This window comes from Trichosurus vulpecula, chromosome 1 (genome assembly GCF_011100635.1).
Source record: "Trichosurus vulpecula isolate mTriVul1 chromosome 1, mTriVul1.pri, whole genome shotgun sequence".
Taxonomy (NCBI): Eukaryota; Metazoa; Chordata; class Mammalia; order Diprotodontia; family Phalangeridae; genus Trichosurus; species Trichosurus vulpecula.
In genome coordinates this window covers 7,140,475-7,159,764 of record NC_050573.1, presented here as the reverse complement: position 1 = coordinate 7,159,764, position 19,290 = coordinate 7,140,475, and the positions used below count along the sequence as shown (strand labels likewise).

The window sequence follows — 19,290 nt, the reverse complement described above, 5'->3', positions numbered from 1 at the left end:
TGCTTTTTAGCATCATTTTTTCAATGAGGATGAACGTGGCATCAAGGTCAGCTACCACACTGAGGGTAAATTCTTCATTTGAAAAGGCTACAAGCCAAGACCAAAGTAGAGGGAGTGCTAGTGCACAATTTTCTGTTTGCAGATGATTGTGCACTCAATTCGTCCTCTGAAGCTGAGATGCAATGAAGTGTGGATTGATTCTCTGCTGCTTGTGCTAATTTTGGCCTAACAATTAACACCAAGAAAACATAAATGCTTCATCAACCAGCACCTCACCATCCATATGTAGAACTATCAGTTACAGCAAATGGAGAGGTTTTGAATGCTGTGGAGGAGTTCATTAACCTTGGCAGTATACTTTCCAGGGATGTACACATTGATAATGAGGTTGATCCATGCATTGTCAGAGCTAGCTCAGTGTTTGGGAAACACCGAAGGAACAAATGGGAGACAGAAAGTATTAGACTGACTACTAGATTGAAGGTCTATAGAGCTGTTGTGCTGACCTCATTGTTTTATGCCTGTGAAACCTGGACAGTTTACTAGCACCATGCCAGGAAACTGAATCACTTCCATTTCAATTGTCTTAGGAAGATTTTGAAGATCATCTGGCAGGATAAGGTACCAGACACTGAGGTCCTTTCTTTCAATTTTTATTTTACCCTCTGGTTCTAGAATATTAGAGCAGTTTTCCTTGATAATTTCTTGAAAGATGATGTCTGGGCTCTTTTTTTGATCATGGCTCTCAGGTAGTCCAACAATTTTTAAATTATCTCTCCTGGATCTATTTTCTAGGTCAGTGGTTTTTCCAATGAGATATTTCACATTGTCTTCCATTTTTTCATTCCTTTGGTTCTGTCTTATAATATCTTGATTTCTCATAAAGTCACTAGCTTCCACTTGATCCATTCTAATTTTTAAGGTAGTATTTTCTTCAATGGTCTTTTGGACCTCCATTTCCATTTGGCTAATTCTGCCTTTTAAGGCATTCTTCTCCTTATTGGCTTTTTGGAACTCTTTTGCCATTTGAGTTAGTCTATTTTTTAAGGTGTTATTTTGTTAATTATTTTTTTGGGTCTCCTTTAGCAAGTCGTTGACTTGTTTTTCATGATTTTCTTGCACCACTCTCATTTCTCTTTCCAATTTTTCCACTACTTCTCTCACTTGCTTTTCCAAATCCTTTTTGAGCTCTTCCATGGCCTGATCCCATTTCATATTTTCCTTGGAGGCTTTGATATAGGATCTTTGACTTTGTTGACTTCTTCTGGCTGTATGTTTTGATCTTCTTTGTCACCAAAAAAGATTCTATGGTCTGAGTCCTTTTATGCTGCTTGCTCATCTTCCCAGACAATTACTTGACTTTTGAACTTTTTGTCAGGGTATGACTGCTTTCAGAGTGGAGAGTGCTTTGTCCCAAGCTTCAGGGGTTTTGAGCTGCTATTTTCAGAGCTACTTTTACTCCACAGTCACCTCGAGCTCTGCCACACCAGCACTCCTCCTCCCCCAAGAACCGCCAACCAGGACTGAGACCCAGATCCAAGCAAGACAAAGCAAGAGAACCCTGCTTCTGCACCAGCAAAGGGCTCCCTGCACTCCTGCTCTGATCAGCTGCTTGTTTCCTCCCGTGTGGGCCAGGAGCTCTGGAAGCAGCTGCTGGAGCTTCCTTCTGCTGCCACCCACCATCCCCGAGGCTGGGGCCAACTGTGCACTTCTCTCACCCAGGTCCAGGAGTTTTCCCACTTACCTGCTTAGTTATCTTTGGTGTTTGTGGGTTGAGAAGTCTGGTGACTGCCACAGCTCAGTGATTCATGGCCCCGAGGCCTCCTCCACCCAATCTACTCCTGGCCTGGTCTGTCCTAGAGAGGCCCACACTGGGCTGCACTCTGCTTCCAGCAAAGTGCAATAGACCCTTCCCAGTGACCATCCAGGCCATCTTGGGCTGGAGACTTGTTTCCCTCTGTTATTTTGTGGGTTCTGTAGCTCTAGAATTTGTTTAGAGTCATTTTCACAAGTGTTTGGAGGGATTTGGGGGAGAGCTTAAGCGATTCCCTGTTTTCCAGCAACCATCTTGGCTCCTCCTCTACTGAAGTCCTTTCTTGAACTAAACTGCCAAATATTCAAAGTCTTCTTCAGAGAGTGCAACTCCAATGGGCTGGCCATGTTGTTCAAATGCAAAATGTGGGCTCACCAAAAAGACTATTTTATGGAGAACTCACACAGGCCAAGCACTCCCACAGTGAGTGAGCATTCTCAAGGTCTCACTGAAGAACTTTGGAATTGATTATGTGACATGGAAGACACTGGCACAGGACCACCAGCATGGTATGCCCTCTTCAGAGAAGGTGCTGTGCTCTACGAGCAAAGCAGAATTGAAGCAGCTCAAGCAGTTTGTGGAAATTTAGAGAATCCACCCAAATGTTCACATGGACTATTTGTGCTTGACCAGTGGTAGAGCATTCTGAGCTCATATTATTCTGATGACCCACAGTTGGAACACTGTACCTTGGTCCCAACATAGTGGTATCATTTTGGGTCCCTTTCAACACACCAATGAACCAAAGGCAGAATTCCAAACTCAGCCTTCCTCATTCCAAGCCCAGGGCTGTAGTACCTCCCCTCCACTGCCTCTTATTGCCTCTACACCACCATAGTTTGGGGTATCTGTTATCAGTGCTTCCCAAGCCTTCCTTGGGCTCCCTGGTCTGTCCCATCACCCTCCCAGAGGTTCCAGAGAGTTGCTGGTGAAGGAGCCAGTGGCTTTGCTTCTGCTGCCCTTAGTCTGTCACTGCCTCCTGCCCAAGCCCCCCTGGAGCAGTCCTCAGTTGGGCAGCCCACCCAGGCAGCCCAGCAGCCCAGGCTCCAGCATCTACCCATTGTGATGCCCTCTAGGTCCTCACCAGGACCCTGAACACCCCAGGTGGAATGTAAGCTGTGCCTGCCCAAGAAACTCTAGGCTTTGGGGACTAAGCCTCTGCTTGCCTCACTCTGTCCCCACATCTGAGAGAGCCCCAGGTCTCCTCCCAGCTTCCCCATATAAGGGGACTGACTTTAGGGAGTGAAAGAAGTGCTCCTTCTCTGATTCCTCTTCTGGGAAGCTTGGTTCTGTCCTACCTTAATCCACCATCTTCTCCCTTGTCCCCAATTTGGGGACAATGGTTTTCTTAGAGTGTGTCCTGGAGATTGAGTCTCTTACTCGCTGGGTCATCATCCCTGCCCTGGGCTGCTGCAAGTGGGACCACATTGGTTCCTCACCCCTAGTTTCCTTAGGGAGACCCCCAGGTAAGTGGGTGATAGCCAGTCAGAAATAGAGTTATATCCCAGTAACAACCTGGACAGATAAGAGGGACAGGGAGTAAAAAGGCTACTTACAACAACCCAACGGTCAGATGGGTCCCACCACCAGAGACATACCACTGTGATTGAGAGTTATACCAAAACCCTGGCTGCCTGCAGGTCCCCTGTGCCTGTGGTCTGGTTGATCTTGAAACCTGCTGGGTATGACAGGAGGCTATGGCTGAAAGCTAGCTGTGACAAGATTGCAGGTGGGGCCCAGAGGTAGTAGAGACAGAGGCAGCTCCCCATCAGCTCCATGCTTCCAAGGCAGGACTCACCCCAGGCCTGTGCTCAGGGCCATTGGAGAGAGTTCCCACTGGATGAAATCCTTCCTTTGAAGCTTTTCCTCCCTCCCCCCAAGCAAGCTGATCTCATAGCTGACCCTCAAAAACACCTCTGTCCAGGGCATTTCTCCCACAGAACCTCTCTTCCCTTTCCTTTCTATTTATCCATGTTGCACTGGTCCTTCAAGACCCAGATCAAGTGCCCAAAGCCTTCCCTCCCTCTCCTCTCCTCTCCTCTCCTCTCCTCTCCTCTCCTCTCCTCTCCTCTCCTCTCCTCTCCTCTCCTCTCCTCTCCTCTCCTCTCCTCACCTCTCCTCTCTTCTCTTCTCTTCTCTTTTCTTCTCTTCTCTTCTCATCTCTTTTCTCTCCCTTTCCTGCCCCAATCTCTTCTCTTGCTTGATCTTCCTCTCTCTGTCTCTCTCTTTCTCTTCCCCTTCCTTCTCCTCCCCTCCCCTCTCCTCCCTTCTCTTCTCCTCTACAATATATATTTAGGTAGGTACCTTTAAGATTCATACAGAGGAGATAAAAAGTAACCATGGAAGGGAAGGTTATAGATGCTGATAGGATCTGGAAAGACTTCCTGCAGAAGGTGGCTTTCATGCTAAGTCTTGAAGGAGGCCAACATTCACAGAGTTGGCAGTGAGAAAGGAGAATTCCCCAGGCAGTGGAGAGGGTTATCTAAGGTGCAGACATGGGACATGTAGTGTGAGAGGAACCCTGAGTAAACCAGGATAACTGATTCATTCAGTGAGTGGGTGTGTTAGTAAGAAAAATGGGCTCTTAGCACTTAGTTCAACAAGTGCCCTTGAAGAGTTTGGCTTTTGTTCCCTTTGAGTAATTCAGTGTATTTCATTGAGCCTTACTAGGTGCTAAGCCCCAGGCCCAAACCCCTATTAAGTGTAAAACCTATGTGGGTGTGGATTGGTAACTAAGGGGGGGCTAACTCAGGGGAGGGCCTAGTTTACATATGAGTTTGAGTGATAGGTTTGGGACATCAGAGGCTCTTAGACTGCATGGGTTTAAGTCGCCTCTTTGTGATGATTTTAGGCCACGTGGGTGAGTCGCATGTGTGACTCACCCCTGACGCTGAAAAAGATATAAAAACCAGGGGTTGGCCTTTTCTTTTTTGGAGCTCTTTGCCGCAGCAGGGGTGGTGCATGTGACTCTGGGCCAGCCCTTGTTCTGAGCTCCGGGGCTGAACCTAGATGTTGGTAAATACGAATTGTATTGCATCTCTCTGTTGATGTTTGTGATTTGTTTGTATTTTGTTCTGAAGTTCAGGGTGCTGGCTTTTTTCCCCTGAACTAAGTGAATGATATTTGTATGCTGAATTAAAAGTAAGCTTGTCAACCCCTTCACCTTGCTTTCCTTAGTTAAGCAGATCAAAAGAACCTGTGCTGTTGGCAGCTTTCTGGGTGCTGGCTGTGGGTGGATCTTATACCCCCACAGAAGCTGCTAGCCAGATTGTTGAAACAGTGGGGAAGGAAAGGATGTCAGGAAACAAGTATTCATCAAGTTCCTACTATGTGGCAGACACTGTGGTAAGTGCTTGACAATATCCTTATAATAACCCTGGGAGAAAATGCTATTATGATCCCATTTTACATGGGGTCTGATTGTGACTTGGTCAGGATCACAATCTAGGGACTTGCGTGAGCTCCCCCCCAGGCCCCTCCAAAAACCTATAAAAATGGCTCTAAACAAATTCTAGAGCTGAAGAACCCACGGAATAGCAGAGGGAAGCAGGACTCCAGCCCAGGACATCCTGGATGGTTGCTGTGTAAGGTCTATTGCACAGATCTGGGAGCGGAGTGGAGCAGAGCCCAGCATGGGCTGCACCTGGACCAACCAGACGAAGAGCTGGGCAGAACAGGACCTAGTGTGCTGAATCAGTGAGCTGTGGCAGTTACCAGACTTCTCAACCCACAAACACCAAAGACAACAGAGAAGGTAATGGGAAAGCCTGCGGGGACAGAGTGAAAGGAGATGGTGGTTAGGCCACCACCCCGGGGGCAGCGGAGGTGGTGCAGCTCTGAGGACAGAACTACAGCTGCAGTTGCTTCTGGCCCCAGGCCCACCTCATGGGAAGAATTAAGTGGCGGATCAGAGTGGGAGTGCAGAGCCTGCTTAAGATCCGAGTCGTGGACTGGGTTGGTGGATCTTGGGGGAGAAGAAATGCTGCTGTGGCAGATCTTGCTGTGTAGAAATAGCTTTGAAAACAACAGTGCAACCCCTCAAGTTGGGACAAAGTACTCTCTACTCTACAAGCAGTCATACCTCCATGAAAAACTCAAGGGTCAAGTAGTTAGCTGGGAACATGGCCAGGCAGCGAAAAAGGACTCAGATGCAGACTCAGACTTTGGAATCTTTCTTTGGTGACAAAGAAGACCAAAACATACAGCCAGAAGAAGTCAACAAAGTCAAAGAGCCTACATCAAAAGCCTCCAAGAAAAACATGAACTGATCTCAGGCCATGGAAGAGCTCAAAAAGGATTTGGAAAAGCAAGTGAGAGAAGTAGAGGAAAAATTGGGAAGAGAAATGAGAGTGACGTGGGAAAACCATGAAAAACAAGTCAATGACTTGCTAAAGGAGACCCAAAACATACTTAACAAAATAACACCTTAAAAATAGACTAACTCAAATGGCAAAAGAACTCCAAAAAGCCAATGAGAAGAAGAATGCCTTGAAAGGCAGAATTAACCAAATGGAAAAGGAGGTGCAAAAGCCCACTGAAGAAAGTACTACCTTAAAAATTAGAATGGATCAAGTGGAAGCTAGTGACTTTATGAGAAATCAAGATATTATAAGACAGAACCAAAGGAATGAAAAAATGGAAGACAATGTGAAATATCTCATTGGAAAAACCACTGACCTAGAAAATAGATCCAGGAGAGATAATTTAAAAATTGTTGGACTACCTGAAAGCCATGATCAAAAAAAGAGCCTAGGTATCATCTTTCAAGAAATTATCAAGGAGAACTGCCCTGATATTCTAGAGCCAGAGGGTAAAATACTAATTGAAAAAATCCATGATTGTCTCCTGAAAAAGATCCCAAAAAGAAAACTCCTAGAAATATTGTCGCCAAATTCCAGAGCTCCCAGATCAAGGAGGAAACACTGCAAGCAGCCAGAAAGAAACAATTTGAGTATTGTGGAAACACAATCAGAATAATACAAGATCACAATCCAGTATGTGTTTGAGGCCAGATTTGAATTCAGGTCTTCCTGGCTCTAGGCCCAGTTAAAGAACCACTTAGCTGGAGAGGAGTGATGTAGGAGACTGGAAAGGTGGGGAAGGTTAAGGTAGGCTCTACAATGTTCAATGCTTTGATGTTCAGTGTTCTGTTACCTGCAAATCATGGTCTCTGGAGGACCTCCTCACCTATGTGGGCTCCTTTTTTCATATGTACTCTGCAGTAGACACTCTCTTCAGTGATCTCTGGTGACCACATGGTTCGTTGCTTTATGCACTGCTTGAAAATGATAATCAGAAGGTCATTAATAACGTTATCTCTGTTGCTATATCTCTCAAAGAAACTGGTATGATTTCAATGGATTCATTTGTTGCTTTGGGAGCACCTCCCCAATTCACAGGGCACAGGGGAGTTTCACAGAGAATGGCTGCTCCAGGTTCAAGACACTGGGTGGGTCTCTATCCATCCATGGCTCCTGAAGCCCCACCATAGTATTTATTTTTACTAATTAGCCAGATGAGACAACTCCTTCAAAACAAAGGTATTTTAATGAAATAGAATAATAAGAAAAAGGGGCAGCTAGGTGGTTCAGTGAACAGAGCACTGGCCCTGGAGTCAGGAGGACCTGAGTTCAAATCTGGCCTCACACACTTGACACACTTACTAGCTGTGTGACCTTGGGCAAGTCACTTAACCCCAATTGCCCTGCCTTCCCCCCTCCAAAAAAGTAAGAAAAGTAGGAATTAAAGAACCTGGGGGAATACATACAACATCAGTGGGAGGAGTGAAGGCACTTAGAGAAGTGTTACCTGGGTACTCCTGTGGAGGGGAAAACAAGGAGGACATATACAGGATTGGAGCATGTGCATGAAGGAGCATAGATACAGGGAGCACAATGTGGCCAGGACAGATATGTTCTATGAATGCTATTAAACCACTCCTGTATATGGCAGCCATCCCTGGCCAGGTGTCTGTGACTCCATGGAACCACTGGCCTCTTACTTGTTGCTCTGGTGTGTCTCTGTGCCTTGGGGAATCATGGCACCATCAGAAGCCCTGATAGAAAGAGGCCAATTTAGTCTTATGAGGATCATGGGGATTTTGTGGGAGGAAGTCTATGTACACACCCTGGCTTTGAATGAGAATGTTTTACTTGAAAGAAATCAGATCAGAATGAGAGTGTAAGGGTTAGTGCCACATACTAAGGAGATGTGCTCATGTGAGGAAAACCAGGAACCAGAAAGGGGTGGGGGAGCTTGGTGGAGAGTATTTGGATGAATACCAAGAGCTGAAAAGCAGAAGGGCAGTAGTCATGGTGATGTCCTGCCCATTGCCAAGTGAGTGGTCATGCTCCCAGTAACCAAAGTCCACAGCCTAGGTTCCATCTTCCCCTCCTCCTCACTGTCAGTTTCTCCACCTATTCATCCCCCTGCAAATCTTGTCTTCTCTGCCTTCACAGCATCCCTCATATTGCCTTGTTTTTTCCACTCTCACTTTGACTCCTTGGGTCACTCCCTCGGCAGCCCAGGTCTGGCTCATGGCAATGGCCTTCTCATGGGTCCCCCTGCCTCCATCTGGTCCCCCTGAAATCTATCCTCCACACAGCTGGGATTTCTATAAGTCATTAATGTTTGCAAAGCACTTTACATTTGCTCTCTCATTTAATCTTCTCAACAGCCCTGGGAGGTAGGGGCTATGAATAACAACAAAAATAAATCATAATAATAGCTGGCCTTTGTTTAACACTTTATGTTTCCAAAGTGCCTTACAGATAATATCTAATTTTTCAGTCCCAACAATGCAGAGAGGTGGATGCTGTCATTCTTCCCGTTTTATAGGTAGGGAAAATGAGGCTGAAGGAGGAAAAGTGACTTGCTGACTTACAGGGGCACAACTAGGAAGTGTCTAAAGCTGGATTTGAACTCAGGTCCTCCTGACTCCAGACCCAGCATTCCATCCACTGAACCTATATTTCCTCCATCTTCCTCCTCATCTTCCTCCATCTCAGAGAGCCAACCCTTTGACCAAAACCAGTTTCAGATTCTCTTCAGGCAAGGGAGAGAAAGGCCCTGGGAAGTCAACATAGTGGCTGGACCTGAGTTTTCATCACCTATCCAGCCAGGGGCTTGGCCTGCTTTGGCTTTTTGGCCTGAGGGTTGTCAGGGGTCCCATGTTGTGAGCCACCATCAAGGGGAGGGGATATCAGACACAGAAGATAGGAGAGGCAATTGGATGAGAAAGGACAAGATCTTTATTGAAAGGAGGGGAGAGGGGAGGATGAGCTGGGGGAGCCCATGTGTGGGGTTGGAGGGAGGGGAGCAGAAGGGATGTGGGCACCTAAGTGCACTGGCTTGAGGAGAGCTCCTTCTGGATGACCTTGCCATCATGGGTGACCTTGCAGGTGTAGCTGCTGCCTGACAGCCACTGGTCAGAGGAGAGTGAGAGGTAGCTGCTGGCTGAGTACTTGTTGTCACTCTGGCGGGATGGCCGGGTGGTGTCCACTCCTTGGGACATGGGGGAGCCATCCTTTGTCCAGGCCACATCCACGATGCTTGGGTAGAAGCCACTCAGGAGACACACGAGGGTGGCCTTTTTGGTGTCTAGCTCCTTTTGGGATGGAGCAAAGACATGGACAGTGGGGGCCACCTTGGGCTGAGCTGACAGTGTGGTAGAGAGGGGAAGAAGTCAACACAGAGTGGAGACATATTAACATTCATACTTATAACCCCATTCAATGCTCCTGTTTGTGCTGAGAGTTTTTTCCATTTCTAATCCTTTCTGACCCCAGGGAAACTGCGACTTCTCTGATGTGCACTCCCTTCCCTTGCTTCCATACCCTCCCTCTCTTCCTCTCTTGACCTTGACTACTTTCCAATGCACTGTTGTCTGATGGTGGAGGAGTCTGTCTAGATTAAGCAATAAATCAAATAAAGGTGTTGGGGAGCACAGATGATGCCATGATTCCAAGATTCCCTCCCTGACTCACCCGGTTGGTTGTTGTCCTTTGATCTTGAAGAGGACCAAAGTGACATCACCAAAAGGACACCAAAATGACATACTAGAGTCAAGTTTCAATGTGTGATTGTCCAGACCAATTACAAGCTTAGAATGCTCTACCACAGGTCGGGCACAAATAGTCCATATGAATATTTGGGTGGATTATCTACATTTGTACAAACTTCATTTCCTTTGAGCTGCTTCAATTCTGCTTTGCTCATAGAGCACAGCACCTTCTCTGATATGGGCACACCATGCTAAGCAGTCTTGCTCCAGTGTCTCCCATGTCACACAATCAATTCTGAAGTTCTTCAGATACCTTGAGAGTGTCCTTGTATCGCTTCTTCTGACCACCATGTGAATGCTTGCTCTGTGTGAATTCTCCATAAAACAATCTTTCTGGCAAGCATACGTTTTGCATTTGAACAACATGGCTAGCCCATTGGAGTTGCACTTTCTGAAGCAGAGTTTGAATGCTTGGCAGTATAGTTTGAGTAAGGAACTCAGTGTCTGGTACCTTATCCTGCCAGGTGATCTTCACACTCTTCCTAAGACAATTCAAATGGAAGCGATTCAGTTTCCTGGCATGGCGCTGGTAGACTGTCCAAATTTTCAAGTTGAAGAACTTACCGTCAGTACGGTAGCTGACCTTGATGCCGTGTTCATTCTTATTATAAGCATTTGACAACATGGCTGAAAATATCATGTTAAAAAGCATGGGAGCAAGCACACAGCTTTGTTTCACTCCATTGGCGACCAGGAAGGCATGAGAGCATTGTCCATTATCTAGAGCCTGGGCAAGCATGCCAATGGTGACTGGGAAGGCACAAGAGCATTGTCCATTATCTAGAACCTGGGCAAGCATGCCATCATGAAATTGATATACAGTGCTGATGAACTTCTCTGGGCAACCAAATTTTGACATAATTTTCCATAAGACCTCATGACTGACAGTATCAAAAGCCTTGGTCAGATTTACAAATGTTATGTACAGACCTCTGTTCTGCTCCTGGCATTTCTCCTGGAGTTGTCAGGCAGCAAAACCATATTGACTGTTCCTCAGCCCTTTCTGAAGCCACACTGGCTCTCAGGTAGATGATCATCTTCCAGGTGAAGGATCAGCCTATTAAGGAGGACTCTGGCAAGAATCTTGCCAACAATAACTAAGAGAGAGGACTCCCCCCTCCATGACTGTCACAGGACAATCTACTTCCTTTACCTTTACAGAGATGGACAATGGAGGTGCCCTTGAACTTCTGGGGGATAACCTCTTCTTGCCATACAACATGGAAAATTTCAGTCAGCTTTTGTGTGAGCAATGGACTCACTACCTTGTAAATCTCAGCTGGAATAGAATAAGCACCGGGTGCTTTGCCGCATAAATAGCCTTCATAAACCGTCTGTCTCACCTACAGTTCTTTTGGACATGCTAAGATTTTGTTTTTATTCTTTCTGAGTCTTCTCCTGCCCATCCAGGGCTCCTGCTCTCCAGGCCCCCCTGGCTAGTTCTTCCCTGGACAGCTTGGATGCTTCATTTAGATCGTACTCCATATTTCATGAGACTGTTCCAGAAACCAGGCAACTGTTCTTGATGACCATCCTTTACCCTTTCCACAGCCTTTTCCTGATGCCTGAGCTCAACGGAGCCTCAGTAGATCTCTCCAAGGCATGTTTCCCTCTCTCAGTTCCTCTGCTTTTCTGCTAGTGTCTGCTGAGATCGGTGTGACCTTTGGACCTTCCCCAACTGTCCAATTAGCTTTTCCTGTCAGTCTTGTCATGGGACCACAGCTTTAGAGCTACAAAGGGCCTCTAAGATCATTGAGTTCCACCACATATTTTATAGATAAGGTAACTAATGCTTGAAGAAGTTAATTAACTTGCCCAGATTCACTCAACTAGTAACTAACAAAGGCAGTTGGTCAAAAGAAATGTGAGAACAAATTTAGAGACATTGCCACTCCAAATGGCCATAAGGACGATCTGTGCCCAGCCCGTGGTAGAGCCCTCCCAGCTCTTACTTCTGATCAGCCATGTTGGACACACTGTACCTCGATCCCAACATAGCGATATCATTTTAGTTCTCTTCGAACAGGAAATACAACCACCAACCAGGGAACGAACCAACCAACCAACTGATCAACCAACTGACCAGTAAGAGGCAGAATTCAACCTCATTCCAAGCCCAGGGCTATAATGACTGTCTTCTACTGCCTCTCACTGCCTCTACCCCACCATAGTTTGGGATATCTGTCATCAGTGCTTCCCAAGCCTTCCTTGGTCTCCCTGCTCTGTCCCACCACCCCTCCCATTCCTCCAGGAGGCTAAGACCGGAGGTCCCAGAGAACTGCTGGTGAGGGAGCCAGTGGCTTTGCTTCTGCTTCCCTTGGTCTGTCACTGCCTCCTGCCCAAGCCCCCCCAGGGCCGACCTCAGTTGGGCTGCCCACCCAGGCAGCCTAGCAGCCCAGGCTCCAGCATCTGCCCATTGTGATGCCCTCTAGGTCCTCACCAGGACCCTGAACACCCCAGGTGGAATGTAAGCTGTGCCTGCCCAAGAAACCCCAGACTTTGGGGACTAAGCCTCTGCTTGCCTCACTCTGTCCCCACATCTGAGAGAGCCCCAGGTCTACTCCCGGCTTCCCCATATAAGGGGACTGACTTTAGAGAGGGAAAGAAATGCTCCTTCTCTGATTCCTCTTCTGGGAAGCCTGATTCTGTCCTCCCTTAATCCACCATCTTCTCCCTTGTCCCCAAGTTGGGGACAATAGTTTTCTTAGAGTATATCCTGGAGATTGAGTCTCTTACTCGCTGGGTCATCATCCCTGCCCTGGGTTGGTGTAAGTGGGACTACATTGGTTCCCCACCAGTAGCCCCCTGACCCTAGGGAGACCCTCAGGTAAATGGGTGATAACCAGTCAGAAACAGAGTTATTTCCCAGTTAGAACCTGGACAGATAGGAGGGATAGGGAGTACAAAGGCCACTTACTGAGGACGGTGAGTTGGGTCCCACTGCCAAAGACATACTGCTGTATTTCAGAGTTGGACCAAAACTCCAGCTGCCTGCAGGTTTTCCTTGGCCCCCTTCGGCCTTGTTGGTCTGGAAACCTGCTGGGTATGACAGGAGGCCATGGCTGAAAGCTGACTGTGACAGGATTGTAGGGGGCACCCAGGGGTAGCAGAGATAAGGGTAGCTCTCCATCATCTCTCCTGCCTACAGGGCTGGATCCACCCCAGGGCTGTGCTCAAGGCCATTGGAGACTAGATGAGACCCTTCTTTTGAAGCTTTTTCTCCCTTCCCTGTAAAAGTCAGACTTTTCGCTGTTTTTTCTTTTGGAGTGCTTCTCAACACTAAGGCAATCAAGTGCCTTTGATTGAGTCTTTGAATCAAGAATCTTTGATCACCTGCTTAAGTCACAAGAAAGCCTAAGTCACATGAGTTTGAGTCACGTGGTTGTGACACCCTCTGACCCTGAAGAAGTAAATATATAATGTATATAAAGTGTATATATATATATATATATATATATATATATATAATTTGCTTTGGAGCTCACTCACTGGATAAGTGTTCCTGTGATTTCACCAGAAGAGACTGTGGGTAGCTGTTAAGAAGCCCCCTGGCTTTGAAAACCCAGATGTTGGTGCTTTTCTCTCTGGTAACTATGTATGTATTGCTATGGAGAGACAGAAGCCCTTTCTACTGATTTGCGTTATTTGCTCTGTTTATATAATTTCTGCTTGCAATTTCTGTTTGCATTTTCTCTGAAGTTCAGGGTGCGGTCTTTTCTCCTGAACTAAGTGAATTTTATATCTATATATACATATATATATATACACACACATACATACATATATATGTATATATATACATATATGTATATATACACATATATATGTTTAATTAAAGTGAGATTGTAAACCCCTTAAAGTTGCTTTCCTTAGAAAAGCAGATCAAAGAACCTGTGCTAGCAGCTCTCCTGTGTGTGCGGGTGTTGGTCTTACACCTCCACAGTAGCTGCTTGTAGCGTTTGTTACGTTCCCTCCAGCAGGGGGACCTCATAGCTGACCCTCAAAAGCACCTCTGTCCAGGGCATTTCTCCCATGGAACCTCTTTTCCCTTTCTTTTCTGTTTATCCATATTGCCCTGGTCCTTGAAAACCCAGATCAAGTTCCTAAAGTCTTCCTAGGCCTGCTTATTTCCTTTCTCTGAGAGCTGGCAACATGCTCTGTTTCAAATTTCTGGCCCTTAGCCTGCCAACTAATCCTTTCTGTGAAGATAACACAAAGAGCCTCCCAACCACCTGGTCCCATGCCTCCATCCTTGACCTTTTCCCAGCTGCTTCATAGGCTTCAAAGAGTCCCTGGAATCCTGAAATCTCAGTCAGGGCTGACTGAGAGAGTCCTCCATGACCATCCACTCCTCCCCATACCTGAATGAGAAGCACTCCCCCCGACATTATCCCTAACAAGTCATCCTTCAGTTTGTGCTTGGACACTGCCCAGTGATGGGGAGCTCACTGTCTGCCATGGCAGCCCATTCAGCTTTCGGACGGCTCTCATCATTAGAAGCTGGCATCTTCCCTTTTGCAGCCTTGTCCCTGTTGCTCCTGGTTGTGCCCTCTGTGACCAAACAGATGAGGGTAAACTCTCTTCCACATTCTATCCCTTCAGACCTCAGAAGTGCAGACACACAGAATCTCTGAGCTGGGAGAGGCTTTGGGGATATCTGGTGTCACTTAAATTTTCCTAGAGCCTGATCATCCTACTCATGTACTTAAGAGTCTTGAAAGATCCTCCATTGTCTATGGGATAATTTCATTCTTTCGTGCCCCATCATTCAGCTCGTATGTCACAGATCATGCACTATGTCTCATGGATCACCAATCATGCGCTGTGTCTCATGGGTCACCAATCATGCGCTGTGTCTCATGGGTCACCCATCATGCGCTGTGTCTCATGGGTCACCCATCATGCGCTGTGTCTCATGGGTCACCCATCATGCGCTGTGTCTCATGGGTCACCCATCATGCGCTGTGTCTCATAGATCACCGTGCACCGCGGCTTCAGAAGAGATGAATTCTGGTCCCAGCGTCCCTCCTGCTTTTCTAGCCTTGTCTCTCTTTGCTTCCCTCCAAAGACCCGACATCCTCAGCACACCAGGTCTCTCCCTTTCGTTGTCGTTACTCATGAGCGCACCTTTGGCCTCCGTTGGCTTGTGAGCTCCTTGAGGGCACTGCCTGTGCCTCCCTGTCCACGTCTGATGTTGTTAACCAGCTAGTAAGTAAGCATTTATTAAGCTCCTACTGTTTGCCAGGCACTGGGCTAAGCCTTTTACACATTATCTCATCTGACCTTCACAAGAATCCTGGGAGGCGGGGGCTTTAATTATCCCCGTTGTACAGATGAGGAAACTGAGGCAGAGAGAGGTGAAGTGATATGGCAATGTCACACAGTTCCTAAGTGTCTGAGGCTGAATTTGAACTCAGGTCTTCCTGACTCTTGGCTCTGATTCTCTTCCCTGTTCCACCTTAGACAGTGAATTAGGAAGACCTGGGTTTGAATCCTGCCCTTGACATCTACCAGCCATGTGACCTCTACAAGCCTCGACTTCCTCTTCTGCCAAATGAAGACAACCACACCTGCATCGTTCATTCACCACCCCATCTATCGGAGGGGCTCCAGTAGGAGACCCCACGGCTCTGTGTGTGAGGGGGAGCGCTTACGGAGAAGTGTTTGTGGGATTGAATCGATAACGTTTCCTATCATCGCCTTAGGGCTGGAAAGGACCCTGTCCTGGACATTTCTGTCTGGCTGAGGGAACAGAGAAGTCAGGCAATTTGCCCAAGGTCACACAGGCCATAAGAGCTAGAAACAGGATTCGAACCCAGGTCCTTTGACTCCCAAAGCAGCGCTCCTTTCCTTGCCCCATCCTGCCTCCAGTACAGTCGCACACGTGGAGCTGGAAGGCACCTTTACTCTCCCACTTGACAAAGGGGGACGTTGAGGTCCAGAGAAGGAAGGGACACATGGCTTTTGGCCTCAAGATCTGCCCTGTCCGGTAATCATTCATGGCGGGAGTAGCCTGTGCCCCTGTCCTCATGGTAAGAGCCATGGTCCCTCAAAGTCTCACCCAGAGGCTAAAATAGGAAGGAAGAGGAGGTCTTTCCTGGGCCCTGTGGGGGGGTGCGCAGAGAAGGTGAGAGGGGCCCTCGCCTTGAGCTCTGTCTTAGACCTCAGGGCCTTCTCATCTGCTGGGAGACAGAGCCCAAGTCTTCTCTCGGATCCCCTTCCTAGAGCCAGCTGAGTCTTCCCCCAAGAGTCTGGACCACAGGGCAAAGCGTCTAGGAGCTGGGTCCATGAATGACCCCCTTCTGACATCTGCCTCTGTCCTCTGAAACAGAACCTACCAGGCTAGTGGGGACCCAGGGCTTTGGAGGGATAGGGGGTCATGAATAGAGTCCTCAGTGACATTAGGGGGCAGAGGGGATCTGGAGGAGCATTAGGAATTTACTGTGTTCTAGGCTTGCAGTCAGGAAGACCCGATTTCAAATCCAGCCTCAGACCCTCACGGGGTGACTCTGGGCAAGTTACTTAACGTCTGTTTTCCTCAGTTTCCTCAACTGTAAAATAGGGATAATCATAATAGCATCTACCTCTGGGGCTGTTGTGAGGATCGGATGAGATAATAATTGTAAGCACTTAGTGGGGTGCCTGGCGCATAGTAGGTGTTATATGCATGTTAGCTATTATTAGTAGTATCATTATCGGAGAAGGCTAACACGCCCCTGCTCCGGTTGGTCTCTCCCCTCCCATCCCTCCCATATGCATTTGCTTCGTCCGATAGAATGTAAACTCCTTGAGATCAGGTATGGCCTCATTATTGCTTTGGTAACCCCAATCCCTGGCACACAATAGACACTTGGTAAAGGCTTTTAGATTGATTGGTCTTTTTTCTTTTACTCTCCTTTATAACATATGCAAAGTGCTCTCCAAACCTTAAAACACAAAATAAATTCTAGGTATTATTAGTTATTCTTTCTTTCTCTGTTTCTCTTAGAACCGTGGAATCTCAGTTATAAGGGAACTCAGAAGCCACTTAGACCAATCCTAACCTGAATAAATATTCTGTCTAAACAAACCTCTCTAAAGTATCTACTATGAGCCAAGTGCTGGGGCCAAAAAAACCCAGACGGGAAATTGTCCCTGCCCTCAAGTTTCTTATATGTTATAAGGAGACACAACATGCATATCATCCCTGACAAGTGGCCATTCACTATCTGCTGAAAGATTTCCAGTGATGGGGAACTCACTACCTCCTGGGAGATCCCATTCTGCTTTTGAACGGCTTTGATTGTTGGGGCATTTTCAGTGGCATGTGGACCTCTACACAACCTGCTCCTTATCGAACAAGCCTAGTCCTTCTACTATACAGCAGCCTTTCAGCTGTTCAGAGAGAGCAGTCACTGCTCTCCCACCCCCGCCCCACCCTTCTCCAGAAGAAACACCTTCATTTCTCAAACAACAGCAACAATAAAAAAACACTTACAGTGCCTTTAAAAACAGTCCTTTGAGGTTTACAAAACTCTCTCCTGTGAGGTGAGTAGAGTACTTATGCCCATTTTACAGATGAGGAAATAATAAGTCATCCGCCCATAATCTCACGCAGTTACTAAACATTGGGGGGAGGGAATTCGAACCCTACTCTCTGCACTCCGGTGCTATGGTTAATACACCTTTTCCCATCCTGGTTGCTCTCCTCTGGAGGTTTTCTAGTTTATCAAGATTTTTCAATTGTAGTGACCAGAACTGACCACTCCACATGGGGCTTGACAGAGGCAGAGGGCAGTTGGGACTTTTCTCTCCTTTGCCGTGGCCACCATGACTCTCCCAAAGCAACCTCACATCTTTTCTCATTTTTGCACTGTTTCTTATTTTCTCCTTCTCTCTCTGTGGATCTTTCTCTCTCTCTCTTCCTGCTCCTCCTAGTCTTTTCTCTCTTCCTTCCCTCTCCTTTTCCGTGCCCCTCTCTCACCCCTGGTTTTTCTTTTTATTGCCTTCTTTCCTACTATCTCCTTTTCCTCTTCCCTCTTCTTCTCTACCCAACTCTGTCTCTTTCTTTCCTTGTTTTTTTTTTTTTGTAACATACAGAAAAACTCCCACCCATCCCCACCCACATTCGTGCTGATTTTCTTCAGCTTATCTCTCCCTCTCCCAATTGTTTTTTTTTTTTTAAACCAGCTCCCTTTCCCCTGTCTTTCTATGACATGGAATATTCTGTCTCTTTCTCCCTCTCTCTCCACCATGTATATTTCTCCCCAGCCATGTCTTTCTCTGCCTTGATCGCTGACTTCTCTTGATAGCTACGCACACGCTCCCTCCCTTGGTTTTTGTCCATTATACTCTGTTTCTTCCCACGTCCTCATATGTCTCTCCCCTTTTGCCCATAGCAGATTAAAGTCACAGGCTTCCATACATCCCTGGCAGCTCTTTACCTGAGCTCCTTGCTTCCAAGGTCAGGGCTGGCCTTTTGCTGACTGTCTCCTGCTCTGGGGTCCTGGAGGTCTCCATCCTGGGAGCCTCTTAGCCCTGAGCTCTCCTTCCCAGGGAGAGCCTGTCTTTCCTTCTCAGGGGTCAGACAGAGGGCAGATGGGGCCAGGATTAGTAGGAATAGCAGGGTGCTGGGGCCAGCGCTCAAGGCTGGCCTGGCAGGAGCCCATGCCTGGGTACTGGGATGGGGCATCCACACTCAGATTCTAGAGTTGCTTTCAGCTGGAGTCAGCCCCAAGTGCTGTCTCCTGAAGGCTCCCAGGAGATGTTGACCTGCTTGCTCTCTCTGGACACTTTTCATATGATGCAGACTGCCTTCCTTCTGTCTGAGAGTCTTGTCCATGTCGGGCTCTAAGCAGCTGCTTCCTATCCTGCTTGCTCCATGGTGCTGGGGGGCTTGTTGCTGCCAACATCACTGCCATCCCAGGAAAAGGTCCCCAACGGCTTTGTTGTGGTCGGATATGGGGTTCAACGGCCTCTTCTGGGTTCTTCTGGCTCCATGTTCCCCATAGGTTGGGGGTGGAGGGGACACACCTGGAGGCTGTGGGGGTGTTGGATCCGTTGGATCAAGCAGGAAGGGGACACCCGAGTAAGCTTCCAATGGGAGTTCCCTGGAGACAGTTGCCAGAGATGGAGTAGAGCCCATGTGAGCCAGCCTACGCACTGCTAGGCTAGGGAGTTCCCCAGAGTACTGAGTACTTGGCTAGGGAGCTCTCCAGCGCACTGAGCGCCTGGCTTGGGAGCTCTCCAGACTACTGACCACTTGGCTAGGGAGCTCTCCAGAGTTCTGAGTTCTGGCCTAGGTGACGGAATGCTCCATTGATTTCAGGAAAAAGATACTCTTTCCCTCTCCTCCCCACCCAGGTCTCTTTACTTTCCGAGACCTGAATCTTATTATTTTTTTTAGGTGGGAAGGGGAGCACATACTCTCCTCCCA

The 19,290-nt window shown here is 47.4% G+C and overlaps 1 protein-coding gene and 1 gene segment (V, D, J or C); both read right to left on the bottom strand.

Annotated features, from left to right (window-relative positions):
- LOC118833711 overlaps positions 1-19,290 on the bottom strand; it is a 105,416-nt gene that overhangs the window by 14,189 nt on the left and 71,937 nt on the right.
- The window catches only part of LOC118833714 (immunoglobulin lambda-1 light chain-like), a 35,996-nt gene continuing 25,840 nt past the window's right edge, over positions 9,135-19,290 (bottom strand). Inside the window, exons 4-5 of the mRNA XM_036741095.1 lie at positions 12,793-12,829; positions 9,135-9,469 (exon numbers count right to left, since the gene is read on the bottom strand). Coding sequence (XP_036596990.1) covers positions 9,150-9,469; positions 12,793-12,829 — 357 coding nt within the window. The 3' untranslated portion in view covers positions 9,135-9,149. The remainder of the gene's footprint in view (positions 9,470-12,792; positions 12,830-19,290) is intronic.